Genomic DNA, 25,030 nt, shown 5'->3' on the forward strand with positions numbered 1-25,030 from the left:
ACTCGCTACCGATCAATTGTTTTAACTAGTTTCATAGATTTTGTTTTCAGTTTCATAGATAATAGATAACACCTTGCTGAAAACATCACATCGTTTGCATCCATTCTTTGAAGCTTATCGGAGCGGGAAAAGTTATAGTTCCGTATGACGACAGGCATCCCACACAAGCTCATCCCATTTACGAGTACATGAACGTGTCCACAGCTACTGCTAACCGCATCCTTGCTTTAATTTAATCTAAACGAGCCGCTCTTCCTCATTCATTCATTCGTTCAATCTCTAGTTTCTTCTTTTTCATCCTCTTCTTTTTTCACAGCCTCAGCTTAACTTGCGCTGTCTTATCGACTGCTCTCTGGCAAATAGCTTGAACAGAACACTAATAAGTCAAGATGTGGATTCTACCTCTGCTGGGCTACGTCGGCGCCATTATCGGCTTCTGCTTCTTAACCTTGTCGATCGCGTCTGGGCTCTACTATCTCTCGGAACTGGTGGAGGAACATACCGTCTTGGCAAAGCGCTTACTCACGCGACTGATCCAGATCATCATTGGCGTGCAGGTTGCGCTCTTGATCGATGGGTTTCCCTTTTGGGCTACCGTCTTGGGAATTGTCTGCCATGTGGTCTATTTGGGCAACTTGAGGAAGTTTCCATATGTGCAGCTGACTGATCCGCTGTTCTTGCTCTCTTGTGGTATGGTATCCAGCTTCACCTACTAAAAAGTACTTATTCTGACCCGAAATCTTAGTCTTGGTCCTTCTCGACCACTATGTGTGGTTCCGATTCTTCTCCAACCATCAGGAGCGAGCCTATGCCCGATCTTCCTACTACGAACATATAGACGTCCCGAGTTTTACCATGATTGCGTCCTACTTCGGAATCTGCGTCTGGCTGATACCTTTCGCACTCTTCGTTAGCTTGTCGGCCGGCGACAACGTCCTGCCTACGATGGGCACGGAGCCAGTTCGTGGCGTGGATGGAAAGAACAAGCCTCAGGGTTTGGTCAAAGCGCTGGTCGATTGGGTTCGCGGGTTGATTGGAGACATGGCTGGCGGCGGGATGGACCGACCGTAAGGATATGCGTTTCTTTCTAAAGATGGGACCAAGTTTCTTTTTACTACGGTGAGGCCAGTCAGTCTCAAATAGATTTGAGTCCGATTCGCCGAAGCAAGTGTCTACGGTATCAGATGGCCCATATATTTGGCTATCTGATATACGTTGTTACTTCTATATGGTAATTTGATACCTATTCTTTCCTTCCTTCTTTTACTAATAGCACTTATACAGGCATTTCAGAGCTGACTAGGCAAGCCGCACACGATTTATTATGATGATATTATTTTTTAACTGGATTTCCGGAGCGTATTAAGACAGATATTACGCTAGTTGAATGAGTCACGCATGTTAAATGCTGTGTTGTATAATATGTAAAATATGGGTAAATGTCAAGGGTGTAGCACGCGGCGTTTTCTATTTCTGTACTCATGCATTGCTCGGAAATCTCATCTGGGGCGGTAGTTGCTATGGACTGGTATATTCCGCTACGAAGAATCGACCCTATTGAGCTTAAGAATGTTCATAATTCGTAATATGGTCATAAGGCATGGGCTTGGCATGGACTTGCATGCGATACTTGAAAGGCTGAGATTTAGAATAGAAGAGTGGGAAATAAACCAATCAATTGACCATCTATGTGAATATCCCAATAGCGCATCTTCTGTTCCTGCATACTCGCGAGTATTTAATACACACTCAAGCACGCTTGTGGCGCTCCGTTGCCCATTGATAAAAATTCAGCATTTACTCATTCCTATCATACATGATTTGGTATCCTAGAACTCCGCTGTACATTTAAAACATAATATCATATCTCAAGCGAAATATATGATCAAGGTTTACGACCTTCACTAGCTTCACCAGCTTCCCAAAATTTCTTGTCTACCTTGTCGTTCGGCGCTGTCTGGCCGTGATCAAATTTCTTTTCGAATTCTTTGTTACTATTCGCAGAATTTGTGTCAATTTGCTTTTTCTTTTCTCGTTTTATCAAAATAGAAAATAAGCTTCTTACTGTTGCCGCACTTCCTCCTTTTGCTCTTTCGTGAGCTCTTGTGACTTATTGACACCCGGCATGCTCAGATTAGAGATTTTGGGCTGCGGGGCATGTTGCTTCCCTTTGCCTTTTCCTTTGCTTTGCTCGGGCTTTTTATCGCCTTCAAGTTTAACGGCAGGTTGGAGGCGCGGAATTGTCTGGTGAAAAGACCGGCGGAATGTGCTGGTAGGAGTGGTGCGGACGAAGCTGGAGGCGGGAATGTGGCGGAGATGAAGCGTTGAAGCCATGATGCTTGATTCAAAATGATAGATTTTAATTGATTTAATTTATTTCGAATTTTTGATGAAATGAAGATTGAATTGCATAGCTTTTGTATATGATAGCTATAACGGCTTGTGAGATTCGCCTCCTTGATGGAGTCATCTGGTGTGACGTCAAGCCGCCATGACATCACACCCTCGCAACGAATTTTGAGTTACAGTGAAACAGAGCTATGCGAAGCGAGATATGAGATGTGAGACAAGGTACAATGTATTTATTATTAATCGGTAAATGCTTCAAGCTGCTTAACTAATTGGGAATAAAAAACTGGAGAGAAACAATAACAGAAATCCGCTGCAGATCGGACACCAATCTTTTACCAAATCGAGACAGTATAAATCAAAAGGTATCAAAGAGAGAAGAGAGATACAAAAATAATTCCCTTTTTACTCGTGGGCAATGCGGATGACTGGCGATCCCATTCCTGAGCCCTTGCCCCAAGCTTCGTGGGCCTCTTTGATATCGTCAAACTCCCAGACGGCTTTGACCGGAGGGGTGATGATTCCATCCCTAGTCATGTTGAGTAGCTGCTGGAGTTCAGGCATAAACGTCTTTTGGTCGCGTGTGATGAAGTAGAAGGTAGATCCTTTGTGGGACCAAAAATATAGATTCTTAAGCAGCAGCTTGGTCATTGGGATCCAAATATTGCGTGGCTTCGCACCAGTAAGATTGCTGAGGTTATTTCCGTAGGCTACAACGACGCTCTTCTCGGTAGAGCTCAAGATGGAGTAAGACTCATCGAAGCTTTCGAAGCCTAAGGCGTCAAAGACGGCGTGCACGCCTCCGAGTTCCTTCATGGAGGCGATCCAGTCCTTGTTGGAGTAGAGGTATGGATGGGCACCGGCCTCTTTGAGAGCGGCGTGGTTCCTCTCAGCGGCTGTGCCGTAGACGGTTGCGCCTTGGAGCAGGGAGAGATACATGATGGCTTGGCCAACGGCTCCACTGATACCGTGGATGAAGACGCGCTGTCCTTCAGAAACCTTTGCGGCGCGAAAGACCATGCCATAGGCAGTGGCCCAGTCGAGAGGCAGGACAACAGCTACCTTTGGGTCGACGCCCTCAGGGATAGCCACGAGGTACTTCTCCGGGATGTTGATGTACTCGGCATCAGAGTCGTACTTTGTCAAGGCCGTGACGAGGGTTCCGGGCTTGAACTTGGAGCTGCCGGGCCCGTTGACGGAGACGCGGCCGGAGAAGCAGTAGCCGGGTGTGAGGGGAGCGGCGTTTTGCATGGGGTAGACACCGAGACGCATGTTGACGTCGGCGCCGGAGAAGCCTGCGTAGAGGATCTTGACTTGGACGTGGTCCTTGGCAGGAGGGGAGATTGTGTCGTTGACGATTTTGAGGGCGGTGGAGGGAGGGCCGTAGGCGGTGATGACGACTTTGCGGTTGGGGATGGCCATTGTGATGATAGTGTGTGTATTAGGTTGTGGTGGTGTTGAGTATCGTGTAAGTGAGATTGTCTAAGTTGATGATGTTGGTACTATTATATAGAAAGGCGGAGTGGTGATGAAAAGAGTCTATCCAGTTGCTTGTGATTGTTTGTTGGTGATGATGAATATTTCCATCTCCAAGAAGCTGCGGCGCATCACCCTATTTATCTTTTCTTTCATGATCCTACTTTTCCAATCGCCGAATGGAGCCCAATCAATGCTCTCAATCACGTCGCAGCCCTTGTCGTCATTACGCACCACTACTCCTGCAGCCTATGGCACCACGGGGCCGTGTCGCATCCGACTATAACGCCATGGCGCAGTTGGCAGTATCATGATCCCACAAGCTGCGCATTGATTCTGAATAGTGACAGACGACAGGTTACGTAGGTTACGTGGTAAAAAAAAGCCATCGCGACGTTGAATTACTCCGGTTTGAGCAGAGCAGCCCTATTTTATTCCCAATCGGGAAATGCGAGAACGAAAAAGGATGATAAGCTTAAGAGGGCCCCTGTTCAGCGAAAGCGAAACAACAGCAAAAGCTGCGCCTTGTGGATCGGTGCCTGTGCTTTTGCTCATTGTTTTTTTTTTTTTTCTTTAGCAGATCAGATCAGGCCGTTGGACATCGGTGCCACGGGGGTTAAGCGGGGAGATTTTTGGGCCGTTGGGTGCTGTTGGCGTTTTTGTGGCGTTTTTTGGTGGCTGGCCGTAGCGGTAAAATATGGGGGAGCGTTAGGCGCTTTAGTGACTGAGAAGTACCGCTTTGTGAATTACTGCATTGCCGGTCTTATTGTTCAAGAGCCGAAATGTTTGCAGAGTGTCTAGAAAAATTATGAAAAAAATCTCATTCAAATTCATGTACATTATTTCATTATTCAATAATTTTTCTATACTGTAGCCTCTGTAAAAACTGGCATATTGTGCGTATTAGTGTGTATAGCCATCATCACAAGAGACTTTTCGGGTACCTCTCCCTCCAGGTAAGCTGTTGATGCAGCCCCAGCCGCTCGGGTAGATTCTCGCCCGCGTGAAGGATCCGGTCCCAGCTCCGTCGCCGTCATCATAAGAGTTCGTTCTCGTTCATCCCATAGTTATACCTATACCTATATTAGCAACGTACGCGTCTGTCTCCAGATTCACCTATGGGACCCCTAATTTCTCGTCCCTAAACACACTATCCGATGACGAAGCCTTTGAAAGATGCTCCGTAATTCCCATCACAACTTCTCCTCAACGCCAATGAGTCACTTGGTCTGTTGGTACTCATTCATTGGAGATCACGTCAAGACACCCCGGACACGCCGCTTCTAGTGTCGCAGCGACGTCCTCCCATACTCGAACCTGCCACTCTCTTCCAAAATCGTCCGTAACCCAGTCAGGAACGATATGGCTTACGCATAGGTTTCATTAGCCTTGTCTGCCTATCTGGGCGTAATTTCTCGGCCATCGCAGAAGGGGCCAATTGTGAAGGGGAACGAAAATGAAAGACTCACTCGTTAATCTCACACTCTGAGAGGTACCTCCCATGGGCTTCCTCACCGACCGTAAGGCCATGAAGCAACGTCCGGCTGCCCATCTCAGCGTTTCGTCCTATTAGCGATAGAACAATGCCAATTTGAAGTCGGGCGATGGAATTGAGGTGACTGGGCAGGTTGGTCTTGCAGGCACCCGGATTTACCATGGTAATCGTCACGCCAGTACGAGAAAATGGCGCTCGTCGTGCGAATTCGAAATACGCAAAGGTGAGGAGCAGCTTGGATAGAGGGTAACTGGAAGATGTCCCGGTCAGCCTCGCCTTGCAGAGCTCGTGAAGCAAAAGTCCATTCGGCAAGGAGATTTGTTTGCTTACCCTGTGTTGCTTAGCTTGGGCTTCCACTTCTTACAGTCTCTCAAATCTCCGAAAATGTTTCCAATACTCAACGTCTCCCATACTGGCTTTGCTTGAAAGGCGAGCCCGCTACCAATAATGACCAGCTGTGGAATAATGCCAAATTGCTTGGCCGACTTGTGCAAATGCGGCAGCATTAAAAGAGCCATAAGGAGTGTCGAAAATACATTCACCGTCATATTTGTTTCATTTCCTTCCTTTTCAACCCATGATCCCTCTGCAGTGCCTGCATTCTCCACGATCCCGTCGATCCGATGTAGCTCTTCGCCAGCTTTCTTTGCAAACGCCGCGACAGACTCATAGCTTCCGAGATCGACTTCCCATACCTCAAGAATACTGGCATCACAACCTGTTTCTGTCTCGATAGTCTTCTTCGCGGCCTCGCCCTTTTCTCTACTCCGAACTCCTAGGATCACCCGTGCAGAGCCGAGGCGAGCAAGATGTTTGACACATTCATATCCGATGCCACTGTTGGCGCCAGTGACGATATACGTATGCCCTTGACAATCAGCAGGTTCAAGTGCTATAGGAAGAGTTTTAAACTGTGCACGAATAAACTGGAAAAAAGACATTTTTACAATGATAATATATACGAATTTTCGGCGTGTAATTACCCTAGGACTCTGGAATAAAGATTCAGCAACTCCACCTGGAGGAGTCCTATGATTGCGCTTTATACGTCCGTTTGCATTCATCCTTCGCCTATATCATCGCCAATTTACTATTTTACAACTAATGATCCTAGAGGATTGGGAGTTGGCGCGCATAAAGCGCAAGCACCAATGAGATCAAGCCAGCCTTGTTATGTCCGGCGACTAACCAACTATTCTATCGCCGACCGTAGCATAATAAGCATCAAAACAGGGGCGAAAACTTTCCGCCCAAGCCAAGGTTGGAATCGCTTCATGCAAGACAATGCCTACCACCGCTCAACTACTAATAAACGCCGTTTTGTACCCCGCAAAGCCTGTCAACGGCGAGCGCCGATATATCAGTACTGCTTAATGATACTCAAATGGTAGATCATAATGATATTCACGAATAGTCATCTTTGAGTGGAAAATCCATGAAATTGCTCCAGCTAGCTATCTAATTGATGAAATATTTCCTCATATCTTTATAATGTACAGTCCATAACAAAAACCACATCGCCAGTAACCGCATCGCCAGTCTAATAACGCCATGAATACCAATCATTTCAGCAAACAACCTTCAACCACTTCAGCCCTGAGCGTGGTGAACCCCCCCTCTCAGTGTTGCAGCCAACTTCTGCCTCACGCCATCTCTATTCCGACTCGATGAATCATACCCATCGCGGTCTTCAAATCCCACTTTTTGAGGGCGTGGAGGAGGTGGCGGCGGTGCATGATGAGGCGCTGACTGCGACGACTGCGCTGTCGTGTAATATGCTTCATCCCACTCTTGAGGAGAAACCTCCTGGTGAGCTACTCCATTGGTCTGGAGGTCCGGGTGGGTTTGTTGAGGAACTGGTGGTGCTTGCTGCGTAGTGTCTACACTGAGTGATGAGCGAGACCGTTCTTCACGTTTCTTTCGACGAATCGGCGGGTTTTGTGTTGCTTGCGGCTGCGCATTTTCATTTCGCGAGGACGTCGAAAAGCGATTAGAGCTATAATTTTTCCGGGGTTGGTCCTCATCGTCTGTTGCAACCTCGTCCTCCATTTCATCGTCATATCCGCGCAGCTCGCTTCTCATTGCCAGGCTGGCACATATACTCCGTGCCTCCTCAATGGCCACCTTTCTCGCCTTCAATGCCGCACGCTTGTCGCGAGCCTCTTTATTCTCGGCGGCAATGGCTTCAACTGTGGCATTTTGCATGCGTAGAATCTCAATGGGGTTGAATAGCCCGAGCATCCTCATAAGTAAATGTCTCTCGACTACCTGGGTGATAGTATTGCGGGTATATATCCGTGCTGTCAGATCATAGTATATGAGCATCTTCTCGAGCACCTCCTCTGCCTCGGTATAGGTGCCACCATCTTTCAAAGCCTCTGAGCGCCATCTGATGAGACGCTGTTCATATTCTGGATCGTATGGCTGAATTTCCAGCTCCAAATCGTCAGTCAGCCTCTTGAGCTCCTTTTCAGCTTCTTCCATCATCTCCTTCATCTTGTTCTCCAGGAAATGGAAACGCAGAGGGTCTCTCATTCTCAATGGCCAGACATAATCAATTACATCAGCGAGAAATTCATTACAAATGACGCCGACGTTATCTTTATACTCCTGAGCTAGAATGGGCCAGGGGCGAGAAAAGTCTTGGAAAAGGATATAGGGGGCTCTTGGGTTAGAGTCGAGAGGAAGCTCGTTACCGCGAATCTGTCGCAGGAGCGGCTCAACTTCTCTTTGAGCAAACTCCTTCTTGGATGAGTCACCAACGACTCCTGCCGCTGGCAAGTTATTTGCCCCAGAGCTAGAGGAAGAAGAAAAGTTGACCTTGCTGTTGTGCTGGCGGAAAGAGCGTGCAAACTTTTCGCTTTCTTCGCGGACGCGTGCCCTGAGCTTCTGCGCCGGTGTACCCTTGGGATGAGATTGCCTGGCAAAAAAGGATTCTCCAACCGGATTCTTATAATTTCCATTTACAGCAGGGGTAACCAGGTTGTTGGATGCCGAGAAGAGCTCGCCCATTTCGAAGCGCATCTCTTCGATGGTTTCCTTTCCAGAACCCATGGCTTTTAGTTCTGCCTCGCACTGCTCAAGGGCTTGCTGAATCTGTCTTCGGAGCGTTTTCACATGCTTTCCTACGTGACGTTGTAATTGAGAGCTGAGCTTCTGTCGCAAAGCTTCTATCCCCAACATTTGAGGCGGTAGAGCTGCCCATTTGCCCCTTGCGAAGAAATCTGCCTCGCGTCGTGATCTTTCTTCAAGAGACGACCAAAATTCTCCCGGTCCTGGATTAAGCAAGACATACCAGCCAAGCTTAAAATTGTTTTCTTGGTCTTGGTTTGTTACAAGCCCGATGAATTTGTCCTCGAGGCCGATACCTTCTGTCATATCAGGCTTTGTCAAGACGCCAATGGTTCGCGAGCCCGAAGGGTCGAAATGGCGCGCTTTCTTTAAGATGGGTGCTTGTACGTAGTCATTATTGCCACCGATAACAGCCAAGATAATCGTTCGGCTGCTCTTCATATATCGATCAGAGAGAATCTCGATAGTCTGAATATCGGCCTCGGACTGATCCCGGTTGGCCACACGGACCAATCCAGGAAGATCGACGAGACTCAGCATGGGCAATTCCGGCCCTGTCTTTTCCACAACGAGGATATCGCGAGCAGCAAAACGGCCCGGTATATTTCGAGGGGCGATTAATTCGGTCGCTTCTCTCATCATGGCATCAAATGGCGTATCAATGCCAGCGTCTCCTCCAAACTGCAACAGGCGAGCCTGTTCATTGTATGGACGGTTCTTGTCCGGAATAATGGACACCTTAAGATTCGTTTCTTTTGATCTTCTCAGTCGGATCTCTGTGGCATGGCGAGTGCACGCTCCGGCATCTCGCGGGAACGGCGTGCCGCTGAGGGCTTCTAGGACGGAGCTTTTGCCGGCAGACTGATCGCCAACGACGACAATCTGAGGTAGCTTAACATTGTCTAGCTGCGCAAACTGGAGTTTATCGATGAGATCCAACAAGCCTCTCTGCTCATCAGCGAGGCCCTGAGCATCCAACGAAGAGCCGAGGGTTTGGGCCATGGCGGGATTTTCGGATTGGGCGTTGAAACGAATGGATACCATCACCTGGTGAGTCCAAATGCAAAGACGCAAAGAATGACGATATGATGTAAAGATGCGCAAAAATAAATTTCACTACCAAACGCTTTATATATACAGGAACAGAAAGAATGCGAACTAGAACAAATAGCCATAGCAGGCAGAACTTAACCGACATGTGAAACAACCTTTCGCAATGCACAAACGCATTGTTAATCCCATTTTCGCCACTCAGTCCGCCTCATTCCATCACTTGCGCTCTGGATTTTGCCGCTGCGTACGTATATGCGTACGAATGCTCTAGAGGCAGCCATTTAACAAGCCTCTTAGTGTAAGAGCGAGTAGGACAGCCTGGAATATGTGGGGTACCGCCAGTGCCGGATTACGTATCCTTCAGCTTAGCCGCGACTCATATGCGTGGCCAATTGAATATTGACATTAGCTTCCAATAGTGTTAAAGATGAGAGTTGTAGGAGTGGTGAAAGCAACATGTAGATTGAATAGTGCCAATGCTTGGCGGTCAGTGTTACGCACCATTCCGATGCAGGCGTATAAACGAGCGTATACAGGCCATGATAACTCGTCAATAAGAAAGAAAACACAATTGCTCAAATAAAACACTCGATAACCATTGGACCACTAGCATCAAAGTATAGCGCCAGCGTTTCCCCGGATCATGCGGCTTTTTGAATATACTTTGAACGTACAGCGCTGAATAACCATAGCTAATACCGCCAGAACGTTTACCTTTCACACCTAGCATATTACCTATTAGGTTACTAAGAGATTCTACCATCCAAGTCGATGAGGCAACCCATTCCGAATGTAAAGGCACTGCCGCGAAGCGAAGATCTTAGATGGGCGCCCTGGCGATCAGCCTTTTAGATCAGGGCCTGGCGACTAAACAAGGCGCAGCAGCCGATATAGTCCGCGAATAATACGCGTTTGATACGCTAAATCTGCTAAACCAGTTGCCTAGATTGTCGTCGTACAGAATAGCCCTTATAAGAAATAGACAGAGTTATAGTTGTCTCAATTCTTTCAGTAACCAAGCACTTCAGGCAACAACTAACAGCCATATGCGCATAGATTAGCGCCGACATCTCGAGAACATTCATCTTACTTAATTAAGACCTTTCATTATTTAACTACGCAGATCAATTAAAGACGAAAGGAGTCACGAAAGGAGTTTAAAGTAGAATTAAAAAGAGACTTCGAATTATCATGTTCTTGACCAAGCAAACCTCCTGCCACCAGAATTTTTTATCTCAAGATCAAAAGCATTCCAAACGGTTCGTAGATTTGTTGAAAATCGCAACCATAAAGCGAATAAACCCTTCCAAGTCGATATCACCCTCGTATCCATTGCGCATCTATAGCGTATCTGTCTCAAATCCATGTCCAGGTCCAAATAAAGCAGAAGTCTTCGAATAGAAGTATCATCACCCGTTAAGATTTGAAAAATCTAAAGAACCAATTGAGTCGCTTTGGCCCAAAATTTCTCTCTAGTCCCCTTTCCATTCATTGCTGCACAGAGGTGATCATGTGGCATAACCCCCTCGGATCCTATGGGAATGATGCAATATATCGATAATCGTCCTTAAAGAGTCTCAAATCTCAATAATAGCAGGTTGGTCGTTCTGGATTTGTTTTTATATCTTCCATAACTTCGAGCAGTCGTTTCATTATAGGTCCCCTTTTCCCGGGGGTAAAGATAGCTGACAGTTCATTTGCGGCTTTAGTCAGCGAGTGAACTCTTCCAAGAAAAGACTCTAGGAAAAATTCATGATGAAAACTTACTTGTTCCCATTCGTTCATCAAATTTGAAAAGTCCATTATCTTATTGGCCAAGCTTTCATCGATCTCGCGTAAAGCTGCTCCATATTGGTTTGGGTCGCCATTTACCCCTGCAAGTCGGTAAACGGTTCGTGAAATATCGCCTTGGTCCATGATATTATATTCCTCGGCGTCATAACAGTTTTCTATGAAACGGACAAAATAACTCCAGTCATCTTCTTCTTGAGCTATAGCCGCCTCCAGCTTCTTAGCCATGACTGATGGTGACGTATGAGCAGCCGCCAACCTCTCAAGATCAACCAAAAGCTCCTTCCAGATTGAATGAGTAATAATAGGTAATACTCTCAGTTCTTTTATGACGTGTTTCTTTAAAAGAGAGCCCCAAATAGGCGTTTCTTTTCCGAGACCTTCTTGGCCCCAGGAGTGGTGCGGCAATGTAAAAGACCTGGATATTTCATCCACATCAGCCCCAGGTCCTGCGTGAAACAAAGAAACAGGCTCTTCTAACTCTTCGCTGCTTCTATCATATATGTGTTGTGATGAAAGAAGCCCATTTTCATCAATCCACACAATAACGCCATAACCAACGTTGAGAGAACCTGCGGCGATTAGGTTATCGAGTCGGCGCTGTTGACGTTTAATAAAGTCAGTTCTCATCTTCTGCTGCAACATGAGCATCTCACTTGAGCTGGAAGACGAAGGCTCTGTTTGAAGCTGCACGCTCTCATCTTGGCTCTCATGAGCCGGAATCGACTGATTGTTCATTTTTTTTTTTTTTTTTTTTGACAGTGTTTGGATATTGTGTTGATTTATGGAATAAAATTGTGCGAATGAAGTGAGGGAAACAAGATTGGGATTAGGAAAGGAGAGATGATTGGGGTTTATATGGAATACCCAACCGGAAGAAAAAGAGAAGAGAACGGGGCTACAGAAAAACCTGCGGCGGCAGAGTGGTGAATCTTAGGAGAAAGGCCATTCTATAAGTACTTACGAATTGGTGAAAATACTTAGCGGCGCGATGTCACAAACAGAACTCTGAGCACTATTATCTCTCCAGGCTTGCTCCAGGCCTTTGAATTTTTCTATCAAGCCGCATTGGAAGTGGTCAGTGATGTTGAGTTTCATCTCTCAGATTTTATCTCTTAGCACCAAAGCGCCATGAAGCATCACAAGTGTCATGGCATTGACTCTGCCCAAATTCACATACGGTAAAAGAAGCCTTTGACTATTTCTCGTCCGGCACAAGCTTGAAGTTGCTTCAAAAAGAAGAAGCCTATCAGTTTAATTACAAGCAGAAAGGTCTTCTCAAAATCCGCTTCGCTGCATACGCTAGCTGACCACTTTCTACAACGGCCATGTATTGATACTCTTTACGATGATTACCTACATGTATATATCCCAACCAATTTAGTCATTTTTATGCCATATTTCAATTCTTCTTGATGAGAAAAATACATTGAATCACTTTTAGGCTAAGCTTAGGGTGTTGCTTAGACACTCATCGCTCATATTTGTTTCAAGAACACGGGTCAAATGGCATCACGATTATCTGTTACTTTGGAAGCCACTACCTCTGAGAGTTGGCTGAGCATCATCAATAATCCAAGACTCAAAGTTCGCATCTTTATTATATTGCCAAGTATTGGGACCAATACCTTGAAATACGTATATATCTCGAAAGGGACCCCAGGGTGCAGTAGAGCAGAGATCGTGATGTCTTGCAGCAGCCCTCTTGCGTGTTATCGAAGCATCTTCGCCATCGTTGTCACCCCGTAATCACGTAGTATACAGTCTTTAGTCGCCTGTATGCCATGAAATATGGTCAATATTATGTAGCTATCGGTAGATATGCTTCCGTGGATCGACACTTCTCCAGCTCCCCTTTTGGCTTCCTCCCAGCCTTGTCATATCACCCTATCAAATCTACTACTTAAATTACACCATGTGGACACCATCTCTGATAACGGCCCAAGATGGTACGGTCGTTAGTTTGCTCGAGGGAATTCCCCCGCCATTTAAATATCCGCGCGGTGCTACCATATAACACCCTTCCATAGCCCTTCGGGAATTATTATTGAAAGAAAAGATGAAACTTGTTCTTCGGGATTTCACAGCATCTCAAGTAGGATCTTTCGAGCAATTTATGTTCCTAACACCATTGCGCATATGACAGAGAAGATGTTCCTGTGTTGGTAGCTTAGAATAGTCAAATCAACTTCATCTAGGTGTCTCACTGTCCGCAGCAAAAGACAGGCACAACAGCTTACAATAGATGCTAGAAGTAGGTTTTGTCAAGATTCGCCTTAATAAAGTATACCGATACCATACTAATACTCAGAATAAGTGTACTCTAATTTACATGCTGCCTTGCACTAAGCCGATGTATGGAGACAATATATGCGATGGGCACACTACGTGTCCATGTACCGACTTCATTCCTATGCCAAACCTCGTACATGTATGTAAAATTTGCTTGCACATAATATACGGTATAAAACTTAGTGTCTCAAAACTGGAGCTGGGTATTGATAGTAGTTACAGCGCATAAGAAGCCATCTTCGTAATGTAAATGGTATGGGGCGGCTTGATAGTCATTAGATATTGGCCCTGAGAATTATACTAGAGTAGTGCAGCTTCATAAGAATTTCTTTTTTACTTGTGTCGTCTTGTCTTCTACAGAATCTACCTCCAACTTGAGTGTCTACTTTGTGTAGTGGCTATGCAATCGCCCCTGTGCCCAGGTAAATGAGCTTGGACGAAAAGTAAGAGTAATACAGCTAGCCTATTTATAAGATAGATCGCTAATATAATTAGTTACTCTAGACTTAGATTATCAGTTAATTGTAAAAGAATGTTCTTCAATTCTTCCCAAGCCATTCTCTACACACGTCTCGTCGTCATCCATTCACATATATATCCATTATAGCCATCTATTTACCACCCCCAGCTTTCTACTACATAACGTCTCATAAGGTCTAATTGGCTAAATCAAGCTTTGGGTTCTTCATTTCCCAAACCCTTTCATATCTTTCTCTCGCTCCTCGACCATACTTCTTCACCATATCTTGAAGCCATTCTTCGTCCGGATTCTCTGATCGATAACAGTCTGGCTCCGCTCCATTGTCCAGTAATATCTTGACAATATCCCAATATCCCCAGATAGTAGCCCCATTTAGGGCATTCTTATACTCTCCTCCCTGTGCGTTAACATTTGCTCCTTTTTGTATCAATAGCTTGACGGACTCAGTCTGACCCAAGCTTGCTGCTGCCTGTAAAGCAGAACCGTAGTTGCCTCCTTCTGCATTGATATTGATATCAGGGTAGTTGTCAATGAGAAACTTTAAGCCTATGTTCTCATAGAGAGAGGACCTAAGATCTCTATGCTCAGCCATGATTGCTGACTGGAGGGCGAAGCCAGATATCCCCATCTTAATATTCGCATCGGCACCGCTCTCGAAAAGGAATTGAAGCCTTTCAAGTAACTTGGTGCCTTGAGTATCATCACAATAAAACACCAATGCGGCTTGCAGAGCTGTGCCGCGACTTTCCGAGTCACAATCATTGATATCGACACCCAAGTCCAGCAGCTGCTGTATGGCGCTATTCGGAAGGCGTAGGTTTGCTGCCGCAGCGTTCAAGGCGCTGCCAAATGTACCACCTTTGAGATGAATATCAGCGCCATGGCCAAGAAGTAATTTTACCAGGACTTGGGCATGCTCGGGGTTGAAGCGACTATAGGCAGCTTGGAGTGCAGTTCCATATTGGCCACCCTGCTCGTTCACATTGGCTCCCCGTTCAAGTAGCTCACGTACAAGCCATTCATGCTCATAAACGACGGCAGCCTGAAGTGCAGTTCCAAGTTTTCCTCCTTTGGCATGAATATCGACGCCATGCTCAAGTAGAAGCGACACCTCATCCTTGGAACAGTGGTGCATACAAGCGAGTTGCAGCGCGTTCCCGTAGTCGCTCTGGGCATTGACGTTCGCTCCTCTACTTAGCAGCAACTTCATGATATCCAGCCTCTCTTCCCGCTTTAAGGCAAAAAAAGAAGCTTGCAGCGCATCTATATTATGTCCGCCGCCAGGGGCATTCACATCGGCTCCCTTGTCCAGGAACCTCTTTACAATATCAACATCCCAGGCCTGACACGCGGTTTGCAGGGCATTACCAAAACGGCCTCCTTGGGCATTGACATCTGCTCCGAGATCCAACAGTCTCTCAACATACTTGGCGTATCTACCCTTTGTAGGGCTAAACCATGGGCTCGTACACGCTGCTTGAAGTGGGGATCCGAATTGGCCATTCGGAACAGAAGCATTAACGCTCGCTCCTTGATCTAGCAGCAGATCACACAAATCCCAGCGATGGAGTGACGCCGCCTTGATAAGCGCCGTCTCTCCGTCGTCTTTTTTCAATGCGCCTTTGCTGAGTAGAAAATGAAAGCACTGGGGAGAACGGTAAATAGAAGAGGCAAGCACGCTGCCTTTCGTTCTCGATCGAGCGTGAATATCAGCCCCATGAGATATAAGAAATTTCACAACGTCGAGATGATTTCCCTCTGCTGCTGCATGCAGCGCTGAGCCATATTCGTTGTACTCTGCATTAACTGCTGCCCCCTTGTTAACCAGAATCTTCACAATCTCGAAGTGACCTCCTGATGCTGCAGCCTGCAAAGCCGAACCGTATTCCGAATTATCATAGAATCTGCGCCTAATATATTCATCAGTTTGCATTGGTTTCTCCTCTGCGTTAATACTGGCGCCCTCGTCAAGTAGCCGCCAGACCAGCTCAATATTTCCCTTATAGGCTGCATGCTTCAACGCCATGTCTAAATCCTCTTGGGTAAAAAAGTTATTGGTTCCAGGCCCGTGTGAGAGCAGCATCATTGTGACACTCGAAAGGCCTAGGCAAGAAGCGTAACATAGTGGCCGCGCTAAAAATAAATTTCCTGGAACAAGATACCATTGTTCAATAGATATCATTTTTGCTAGAGTCTTGCTACGGGCATCAAGGGCAGATACTGCCTTTTGGACGATTTCAGAAGGCCACAGCGTGCTCGGCACCATCTCGAGATGCCAAGCCCACTGTTTTCCGGTGTAACTCTCCAAGTCTTCTGGCTTATTCTTTAACTCGTCCTTTAATTTGACATATCCATATGTGGTATCATCAGCGTGCAGGCAGTGGTAAGCCAAACACGAACGCGCGATGTGTAAATGAGCATCGATTTCGGTAAATCCAAACGCTGCTGCCGGACTGCTAGTAATCTGTGTAGAAATCAAATATTCTTTGATAGAAAAGTGCGCCAAGCGAACTATACTATCATTAACTATCACCAAGCTAGAAAAATATTTCATGATGTCACTGGCATGGAAAAGCTTCTCTGTTCCATCAGGAGAGAGAGTGCAATCAGGGCGAAATGTGAAGATCTCTGATAACCATTTAACTTGAATGGGTTTAAATGAAAATGCCAACCACTTTAGCGAATTTATGACCCGGGGTTGAAAATTCGGGCTTATGCTCAAGAGCATCCTGTCGTAAGTTGCACTCAGACCATCGGGAAGACTCTGAAGGGCTTGGTGAATTTCAGCGATAGTTGATAAGTTATGGAGCGCATCAAACTGGCAGCGAACATATTGGAACCTAGGACATGTATTAATTAGACCATAATATCAAGAAAGCGGTAGATTCGACCACTTACATGCCATCCGCTTTCTCAACCAACGATTTCCTTGCCTCTGCCTTTACATCTGTAGGCCAGGATTCGTAATTGTCAGTTACAAGTATCGAGTCAATAAATAGACCAATATCGTCATCAATAATTTTTCTATAGGCTAATAGATCTAGCTCATAGCTAAACGATCGTGACAAGTGGTGTCTCATTGCTGCGCTAATATCGCTCTCTTTACGGCTGGTAAAGAGAAGATGAAGATTTTCAGGCCCTTTATCAAGAAGTGCATTTAAAGCTTTTATCAGCTTCTTCCTTTCGCCACTCAGAGTTGGACACTCATCCAGGGCATCAATTATGATATATACTCCCGAGAATCCAATAATGGTATCTTTCAGTGCGGTTATCAGAGTTTGAGTATCAGGTCGCCTGCCGCTAACTTGGTAATCGTTGAGCTTCTGGGCCGATTGCGGAACATTTGGTCGATGAGCTAATATCTGCTTAATGACAGATGCAAGCATGATGTCTACCTCTTGTTTCTGAGAATCAGTGAAGCTAAAATAGAAGTAGGCCACCGCCGTTAATGGATCAGATGTGTATTTATCATCAAGATATTTTATGACTGACGAGCTCAGTATAGACTTCCCTGAGCCGGCTATAAACTGTTAGTTGCAATAAATTGAAGACTCAGTAGCACCAACAGAGGGGATAGTACCTTTACCATGAAGCCATAGCAGAGACCTCTTTCCTTTTTCCCAAGCCAAGAATTCCTCGTTCTCTATTAGCCACTCGCTTGTTCCAGGTTCGTGTCTGTCACGAGCTGCGTTATACATCTGAGAAGGATCTACTCGGCATAACCAGGATAAAAGTTCTGCACGATCATGGTCTTTTGCTGCTTCTGATAATGCTTTTCGTAAGCTAGAAACATTTTCGCTAACAGTAAGCCAAGCTGCAAGAGACTCTCGATGCTGTTTCTTTACCGCCAAAGCATCGTGACTATATTGAATGTCATTCCAAAGCTTGTCCAGTGCAGCAAGCGCGTCTTCTTGCAGGCGCACATCATCGATCATTGCCTCCCAGTCATGCCACTTGACAGCATCTAAGCCAAGCCGGTACGCAGAGCTTTTTGCGAAGTGACAGTACGTTTCCGTTTGAAATTTCAATATCTTTCGATATAGGCCTTCTAAAGCCCCTTTGTAAGCCAAATGATCAAGACCAGATGACTGGTTATTGACAGTTTCTAGCTCATATCGGCGCATGTATAAACTCTCTCGCAGTTGTCCCCGAACAATAAGAGTCGAGATGTAATCTAGCCCTTTTGCAAGCGATTCAGCTTGTTCGGATGGATTAAGAAAAAGCTTGGCTGGATTAGTCTACTGCCAACCTCTCCAAACAGACAGCGTATGGTCAATATCACAGATACAACTCACTGGTAGCAGTACGCTAATCCCTCCCCAGGCAAGCGAGGCAGGTGGATTAACAATTAGTGCATTGGAGATATAATCATTGGCTTTGCTAGCTATGCTCGAAAAGATTGGTAAAAGGGAGGAGATTTGAATTTCGGAATTTCCAAATTGGAGCTTCCAAGCGTCGCGCTTGACTTTATCCATTTTATTTTTGAGCACAATCTCCATTCGCTCGCGTGCGTTAGTATTTGGAGCCAAAGTTGGACTGGAGCCGGCAGTCAGATCTTCTTGAATTTTGGCTTCATAGTCTTGGATGAGTTTTGCGTCTTCCTGACGTAGCTTTTCGTATGCCAAATTCCACAACTCATGAATCGGTGTATCAATAAGATTCGACTCTACGGGCAGGCTTGGCTATTTTAGTAATATTAGCAGTTTTCAAATCTGCTCGCAGCATAGACTTAATTCACACTTCAGTATATGTAGAATCAGTACGTTCGCTGGATAGAGTAGGGAGCTTTATTGTCGCTTGATTTTCTTGGACATTTGTGTCATGCTTTGAGCTGATCCTCTTCTTCCCAGTAGAGAATTTTTTTCGTAGTTCATCTCGTAAGCCCATCTTGAAGCCGGCTTTTCAATGCCGTGTCTGGTGCTATGAGTTTTGGCTTTCACTGTTGTAGCCTGCTTCTGTATCGTAGGAATGAGGTACATGTTCATGCAGCTGCGGCACGCACTGGAATAAGTACGGGCCGATCAGCCAATGAAGACGATATGTACTTCCCTATAGCATATTAACCATGTTAACGCTTTCAATTGCGGAGTCGCTCCATCATAGCCTCTACATCACTTTAAGCTCCTTGATATAGCTCTATTAACACTATATTCAGCAGCGAATTCAGTAGTCACAATGACTGATCAGAAACACGCATATTCAACTCTTCCCACTAAGGAACCCTCCCCGCCTCCGCCGTACGAAGCGCGCACACAAAGAGAAGACCTCAAACTGCCACCAAACAAAGAAACGCGGTACATGGTGGCGACTCTTGTCCTAGTCATAGTGCCTACTATAACTGGACTCATTTGGTGGTTTTGGTGTTGATAGGTATGTATACGGAGACACTCAGGCAGACTACCGAAACGATCCTATGCTGAAGTTGAAGTAGAGTTTAAGTAGAGGTTCAGGACGAGTGGTTTAGACGTGATCGTAAGATAGATACACAATCTCGCTATATCGACAAACCATGATTTAAATCACGCAGTACAATCCTTAGTGGGAGAATCGAGTGATTTGTGCATATTTAATGTAAAACTATTCTTTTACGAGTTACATGGAGATATTCAGTGATGCTTCGCATAATTTGCGTTCTAATCTCGTGCGTTGAGTTGGTAGCGATTCAGCAGCCGCGAGATTAACATGCTTGTCTACCAAAATGCAAGCTATTTAGTCCGCTTTTTTTTTTTTCGCGTATTCAAGGGCTTTCTTAATAAGTAATTGGTATGGAATGAGAAAGGCACTTTGTTTACCGATTTTAAGAAAGAAATCCTACTGGGCCAACTAAAGATTTATCAAAAGCTCAAGTCTATACTTTCTTTGACTGACAAGTCAATACCACCTATACATATCTGCCGAAATATGTCATCCAGCAATTAGAAACAAACCAATTTTTCACGATCAATGAGGTCATCCCCCATAAGCAGATTGCACGATTCAGTTGAAAAGCGTATTTATTAGACCATTTCCTATTTTGTGCCTATACGAGAGAGAAATAGGCATTTTCAATGATGGAGCCTGCTACTCTCATTTGCGCGGTTATAGCATATGACGAATCATCTCATTATTTCGGCTCAGCTACAGTATTATCATCGGTAATTTTGACTAATCAAATTAAATTTTCTCTCTAATATACCAAACCATGTATCCTCCATTTTGTATGAAGTCGTAGAACAGAACAGCGAATTTTTGTTTACTGATCTTATTTTTGTATGAAGTCGTAAAACAGATCAGCGAATTTCTGTTTACTGATCTCATTTTCTGATTACTGAACGTCTTCATTCAGTTACTGCCCATTACTCTTAGTAGCAAGACGTGCATACTACTACTATCATTGCTAGAAGTGATGTTCTACATATCGCAATTGCATTGACAAATTGCGTCCTTATTATTTGTCATGAGAATGGTCATTGCTTGTCATTGGTGGGAACCCTTTTCTGTTGATGTAAGACAAGGCTTGAGAGTGTAAGAAGTATAAATACTTCTCTCGCCGGAATGCTTCGTCAAAAACATGATTCAATATACAAAACAAAGATAACCTGTATTATTATCTTCCAAGAGCTATTAACATGGCACCTATTAAACGAGTTGTTATTCTTGGTGGAACAGGAGCTCAAGGTTCGAGCGTTGTCAGGAGTAAGTAAACACTTGCCATCACTCATACATCTGAAAACTTATAAAAAGGCAGGTCTTTCGAAAGCTGGATCATTTGAAATCACCGTTCCTACTAGAAATCCATCTTCAGCTGGAGCTCAGGCTATTGGAGCCCTGCCAAATGTCAAACTGTTGCAAGCTGACTACTTGACTGAGGTTGGGATGAGAAGTATACTCGCAAACCAAGATGGAGTATACTTCAATTTGGATTCATTTGCTGTTACTGAGCCATTAGTATACTTTTGGACATTTCGCGCATATGAAATAGCTGTCCAAAGTGGATTGAAGCTCTTTGTTCTGCCAGGTGGGCCAAATCGATACAGAGCTCATGGATATAAAGAAGAATTCCACAACGTACACGGAGCTGTTTCGGGGCGGCTGTCTGATTGGCTCTCCAGCCAGCCAACAGACATTTTACCCTGGGTCAATTCATATGGCGGCGTGTATGCTGAGATGCTATGGACACTGCTCCAACCACGGGTCAGAGATGATGGTGTATATGAGTTCGCCGCGCCGATAGGAGATGGTAACATCCCATTAACACCTTTGGACGACTACGGACATCGCGTGCGATGGATATTTGAACATCCGGAGGCTGCCACTGGCAAAACGATAGAGTGGGCCCCGTTTTACACCAGCTATAAAGATTTGGTGCAGGCATTCGAAGAGACCACGGGAAAACAGGCTGTTTTCAAAGACTTGACACAAGACGAGTGGTTCGATAGACTGCGCGTGTATAGAGCGCCAGAAGATAAATTCCCAGACAGCGGGATTCCAGATGATGACACTACTTTTACGTGGAGGCACACATTTGGGGCTTGGTGGAACTTTTGGAAATACAATGACCGCATTCGAGATCCTGAGAGGGAGAGAAAAGCGGAGGCATTTGCTAATGAAGTGCATCCTACCAGACACAAAACTCTCAAGGAGTGGATGGTTGCGAATAATTATACAGGTACAAAATAGTTTTGCACCCATATGAATTCATTGTATATATACATTTCCGAGAATCTTGGATTGTTCATCAGCTGTATCGTAGTTCTCTCCAGAGTGGGATAAGTCGAATAGGAAACCCAGCGAGACAACTTCCCTTTCACTTATTGGTATTTTCATAACGGCTATTCATTACATGAAGTTTTTTCATAGATTATAATGCTGAATATACTTGAGGGCAGAAATATTCGAAGTTACAAATCGTATCGCCTGTGTCAGCTTAGGCGACGGTAGAATTTGACCAACATTATCCGCACTGACATTTCATTTCACTTCCATTACACCGCACTCATGCGGCCTGCTCAGCTTGAGAAAGTGTATCTCCTCTTCCACCAGCGCCCTCTGAGCTAAAGTGCCTGAGCCAGGGCCACAATCTCTTTCACCATGATCTCATCCGCCACAAAGTGCTGGTGCTTTACCTTGTGCTTGGTCGGTATGCCAACGCTCGCGAGAGCCACCACTGTGCCGTCACCGTCTTTATGCTCATCTTCCATAAGTTTGTATCTTCCCATAACCTTTTGCGTAGACTTTGACCTCTCCTCCATGGTGTGGGGCGTAGAAATTTTATCACAATGATATCCCACCGTTTTGGCCCGATAGTCTGCCTCTACATCGAGCTGGTGAAGATTTATCGCGGCTGTCTCAACATTATGGCCCTTTACGTGTACACCATGATGATGGCGAGAAACGTATTGTTTCCACGAATAAGACAGTTCGTACGCGGGAGGAGGTCGTGTTGGTTTGCCAGGCGGGGCCCTGTCTACAAGAACAGTCTTTCCATGTTCACGTAGCCACGGGTAACTAGGCCACAGATCATCCATGATGGAGCCGAACTGCTGCAGTACTTGTGTAAGCTTGCGTCGATTAGGGAGCCACCAGCCAAATCCGTTGTAAGCACGCTCCACGGCCATGGTTGAGCCTCCAACAGGCACACCGAGAGGCACAAAGTTGGTAATGGCTCCTTCTACCCCGTCGTACATAGAGAGTGCCCTCCTACATATGAGTCCTCCCATTGAATGTCCAATGAGAATGAGTCGCCGGCCAGGGTTGCTTTCGCGTAATGCTAAGATGCCTTTGGCACAGGGCGCTACGTGGTATTGGACGCGATGACGCCAGTCGTAGGCGTAATAGTAAACATCTCCGTATATTGATAAATGTTCAAGGAACCAGCCATAGCCAGGAACTTCAATGTAGTCGAGTCCTTGATCCAAAAGTTCTCCTACGGTTAATTTGTTCTCGATACTCAATTCTTTGGCTTTGTACCACCCATATTTCGCGCCGGCAGCTTTCTCAATATTCCAGGCATAATGTTTATCGCGAACAAGTAGTTCCGTCCCCATTATCCCAGGGACGACAATAAATATCGGACGTTCCGCATCGTCTTGTGTGACTTTCGTGTCATGCCGTTCAATTTGCGCCGGTTGTTCGTTTTGTGCCGGCGGTCCATTTTGCAATTGTTGTCCACTTTGCGCCATGTTTTGTGTTTACTTTTGAAGTGGGTAGAGATGATCATCCGTAGTGAAGAAGCAAATGAAGATGATCAATGAGGTGGCAAACGTAGAGCACGACCGCTTAAAGTTATTATATACACGTGGGCAATGACAGCAGCCCAGCTTGACTAGGCCAGGAATATTGAACTCTATTGATTCATTAGTCCCTTGAAGCGCTGATCAGATGCATTTTCATGAATTGGGGCAGCTTCAGAGAAGATTAGGTTGCAGCCATATGTGTCTTAGCAGTATATAGCTGGGTCTGGCAACTTTGTGGCGGCGCCATGTTCATCATAGGCATGGAAGCGCCGGATTTGTACGTAGCTATGGGCTACGTGAGACAGGTGAATTGGAACTGGAAAACAACGGACATATAGAAACTCACATGGAACGCCATTGAAAGCCACAATCTGCAATCGCTAGAAGCTAGACAGGCGACGCACATTTAATATTTTCGAATTGTGAGGGAAATGTACCGGCTTACTCGGATGGTCACCATCAAAATACACCCAAAGGCGCATTAAAAACAGATATTAATATAGATAAAGTTAAAGATCTCTCCTATCTGAGATCACACATAAACCTCAGCTCAAGTGAAATATGCGAGCTCAGCTCCGTAGTAGCTACTTTGTCGGAGTTTAGCCAGCTTTGGAAGGTGAGCGAGTGACTAAATCCGAGCTTTTTAAGAAGGATCTCGGACATTTGTGAACCGCGTATCATGCACAGCAACGGCCATTAACAGTTCGATATAACTGTTCAACAGATACATAGTCATGGACAGTGATTGCATGCGCCGGCGAAACCATCATTTGTGGTTACTTCTGAATCCAAAATATGATACAGTATCGATGTATATACAATAGAATAGCGCTCAAAGAATAAAAGAGGGGGGTTCTGTAGCTTCAAAGCGTCCATATAATGCAGAAATCATTCTACTCAGTCCAATGTCAGTGTACGAGCAAATTGGAGAGAATAGCCACAAATCGAATGCATTAAACTTACACTTTGATCTTCTCTATCTTACAATATTTCGTTCCCATATAATAACCATCTTTATTTATATACACTAGCCATCGCTCTGTTGACTCGGCTCAAAGGCAAATCGTCTTCGTCGGGGGGGGGTTATATCGTCTCACCAGAGCGTTCCTCTCTCTTTCCTCCTCTTCTCCAACTGCTCAAGGTATTAGCGATTTATATCTCCAAATCAGGGTCCATGGCAAACATACCCAAGCCGATTTACAGTCGCGATACGCCCTAAATCACACATCAGCCAATGCCACAGCCGTACAGCTGCCAATTCCACAGCCAGAGCCTTAAAACATACTGAAAATATTCTCCGCACATCGCCTTGTCGCCGTTATTCCGATAGAGGCATTTGTAGCTGCGCTGCGCCGCTTCCTGGCAAGGATCATAGAACTGGCTCTTGGATTTTCTACGAGATTGCCGATTGTCAGTAAAAAGTTACATATAGAGTGCGGATAGCCAGTGCGCAGCAATTACCCTTCAAAAATATTCTTCGCCTCCTCGGTCCAGGGACCTTTTTCGGTGGTCTTCGTTTCTGTAGTCTGCGGTTCTGAAGACATCTTTTCGCTGGTGTTTTGTATAATGAATGTCGCTGGTAGATGCGGATGTTGAAGCCGGAAGAATATCGGCAGCAGCTCAACTTTGCAGCATTGGCTTCAATCGGACCACCCACCGCGTTACGTCATTCTGTCTAGCGCTGAAGCTCTTGGTGAGATTTCATGTTGGTCGTGATGTATAAAATAAATTACGAGGACATTAATTGCCAGGTATCAGAAGTTTGTTCGGTACAAAAAAGCAATTAAACGCAGATATCAATTTTCT

The 25,030-nt window shown here is 45.4% G+C and overlaps 11 protein-coding genes across 11 annotated transcripts; 2 read left to right on the forward strand and 9 right to left on the reverse strand.

Annotated features, from left to right (window-relative positions):
- Positions 1 to 161: 161 nt before the first annotated feature.
- On the forward strand, positions 162 to 1,291 carry GGI43DRAFT_313842 (transmembrane adaptor Erv26). Its single transcript, XM_083201735.1, has 2 exons — positions 162 to 690; positions 746 to 1,291. The coding sequence occupies exons 1-2, from the start codon at positions 390 to 392 to the stop codon at positions 1,069 to 1,071; spliced, it is 627 nt and encodes a 208-aa protein (XP_083062744.1). The 5' UTR covers positions 162 to 389; the 3' UTR covers positions 1,072 to 1,291.
- A 568-nt stretch (positions 1,292 to 1,859) lies between these two features.
- Positions 1,860 to 2,542, reverse strand: GGI43DRAFT_313781 (uncharacterized protein). The gene is made up of 2 exons (XM_083201733.1): positions 2,066 to 2,542; positions 1,860 to 1,994 (listed from the first exon to the last, which is right to left on the reverse strand). Exons 1-2 carry the CDS (start codon positions 2,332 to 2,334, stop codon positions 1,886 to 1,888), a joined length of 378 nt encoding a protein of 125 aa, XP_083062745.1. The 5' UTR covers positions 2,335 to 2,542; the 3' UTR covers positions 1,860 to 1,885.
- Positions 2,543 to 2,754: 212 nt separating this feature from the next.
- GGI43DRAFT_381890 (medium chain dehydrogenase/reductase family protein) lies at positions 2,755 to 3,771 on the reverse strand (the record flags this gene model as incomplete). The annotated part of the gene is made up of 1 exon (XM_083203179.1): positions 2,755 to 3,771. One exon carries the CDS (start codon positions 3,769 to 3,771, stop codon positions 2,755 to 2,757), a length of 1,017 nt encoding a protein of 338 aa, XP_083062746.1.
- An 872-nt stretch (positions 3,772 to 4,643) lies between these two features.
- Positions 4,644 to 6,725, reverse strand: GGI43DRAFT_399874 (uncharacterized protein). Its single transcript, XM_083205392.1, has 2 exons — positions 5,651 to 6,725; positions 4,644 to 5,570 (listed from the first exon to the last, which is right to left on the reverse strand). Exons 1-2 carry the CDS (start codon positions 6,382 to 6,384, stop codon positions 5,291 to 5,293), a joined length of 1,014 nt encoding a protein of 337 aa, XP_083062747.1. The 5' UTR covers positions 6,385 to 6,725; the 3' UTR covers positions 4,644 to 5,290.
- A 185-nt stretch (positions 6,726 to 6,910) lies between these two features.
- On the reverse strand, positions 6,911 to 9,394 carry GGI43DRAFT_381892 (P-loop containing nucleoside triphosphate hydrolase protein; the record flags this gene model as incomplete). Its single annotated transcript, XM_083203180.1, has 1 exon — positions 6,911 to 9,394. The coding sequence occupies one exon, from the start codon at positions 9,392 to 9,394 to the stop codon at positions 6,911 to 6,913; it is 2,484 nt and encodes an 827-aa protein (XP_083062748.1).
- A 1,230-nt stretch (positions 9,395 to 10,624) lies between these two features.
- On the reverse strand, positions 10,625 to 11,974 carry GGI43DRAFT_432817 (uncharacterized protein; the record flags this gene model as incomplete). The annotated part of the gene is made up of 1 exon (XM_083209646.1): positions 10,625 to 11,974. One exon carries the CDS (start codon positions 11,972 to 11,974, stop codon positions 11,030 to 11,032), a length of 945 nt encoding a protein of 314 aa, XP_083062749.1. The 3' UTR covers positions 10,625 to 11,029.
- Positions 11,975 to 13,949: 1,975 nt separating this feature from the next.
- Positions 13,950 to 18,949, reverse strand: GGI43DRAFT_399879 (ankyrin repeat-containing domain protein). Its single transcript, XM_083205393.1, has 5 exons — positions 18,748 to 18,949; positions 18,305 to 18,691; positions 17,590 to 18,232; positions 16,908 to 17,529; positions 13,950 to 16,849 (listed from the first exon to the last, which is right to left on the reverse strand). The coding sequence occupies exons 2-5, from the start codon at positions 18,506 to 18,508 to the stop codon at positions 14,185 to 14,187; spliced, it is 4,134 nt and encodes a 1,377-aa protein (XP_083062750.1). The 5' UTR covers positions 18,509 to 18,691; positions 18,748 to 18,949; the 3' UTR covers positions 13,950 to 14,184.
- GGI43DRAFT_313914 (uncharacterized protein) lies at positions 18,592 to 18,951 on the reverse strand. Its single transcript, XM_083201736.1, has 2 exons — positions 18,748 to 18,951; positions 18,592 to 18,691 (listed from the first exon to the last, which is right to left on the reverse strand). Exons 1-2 carry the CDS (start codon positions 18,894 to 18,896, stop codon positions 18,676 to 18,678), a joined length of 165 nt encoding a protein of 54 aa, XP_083062751.1. The 5' UTR covers positions 18,897 to 18,951; the 3' UTR covers positions 18,592 to 18,675.
- Positions 18,952 to 20,617: 1,666 nt separating this feature from the next.
- GGI43DRAFT_432821 (uncharacterized protein) lies at positions 20,618 to 21,741 on the forward strand (the record flags this gene model as incomplete). Its single annotated transcript, XM_083209647.1, has 2 exons — positions 20,618 to 20,684; positions 20,737 to 21,741. 2 exons carry the CDS (start codon positions 20,618 to 20,620, stop codon positions 21,666 to 21,668), a joined length of 999 nt encoding a protein of 332 aa, XP_083062752.1. The 3' UTR covers positions 21,669 to 21,741.
- A 41-nt stretch (positions 21,742 to 21,782) lies between these two features.
- On the reverse strand, positions 21,783 to 23,238 carry GGI43DRAFT_399883 (alpha/beta hydrolase). Its single transcript, XM_083205394.1, has one exon. It carries the CDS (start codon positions 23,168 to 23,170, stop codon positions 22,043 to 22,045), a length of 1,128 nt encoding a protein of 375 aa, XP_083062753.1. The 5' UTR covers positions 23,171 to 23,238; the 3' UTR covers positions 21,783 to 22,042.
- Positions 23,239 to 23,689: 451 nt separating this feature from the next.
- Positions 23,690 to 24,904, reverse strand: GGI43DRAFT_399885 (cytochrome c oxidase-assembly factor COX23, mitochondrial). Its single transcript, XM_083205395.1, has 5 exons — positions 24,686 to 24,904; positions 24,510 to 24,617; positions 24,412 to 24,439; positions 24,188 to 24,356; positions 23,690 to 24,117 (listed from the first exon to the last, which is right to left on the reverse strand). Exons 1-4 carry the CDS (start codon positions 24,766 to 24,768, stop codon positions 24,318 to 24,320), a joined length of 258 nt encoding a protein of 85 aa, XP_083062754.1. The 5' UTR covers positions 24,769 to 24,904; the 3' UTR covers positions 23,690 to 24,117; positions 24,188 to 24,317.
- Positions 24,905 to 25,030: the final 126 nt, after the last annotated feature.

This window comes from Trichoderma evansii (genome assembly GCF_050947405.1).
Source record: "Trichoderma evansii strain SZMC 28006 chromosome Unknown GGI43scaffold_5, whole genome shotgun sequence".
Lineage (NCBI taxonomy): Eukaryota > Fungi > Ascomycota > Sordariomycetes > Hypocreales > Hypocreaceae > Trichoderma > Trichoderma evansii.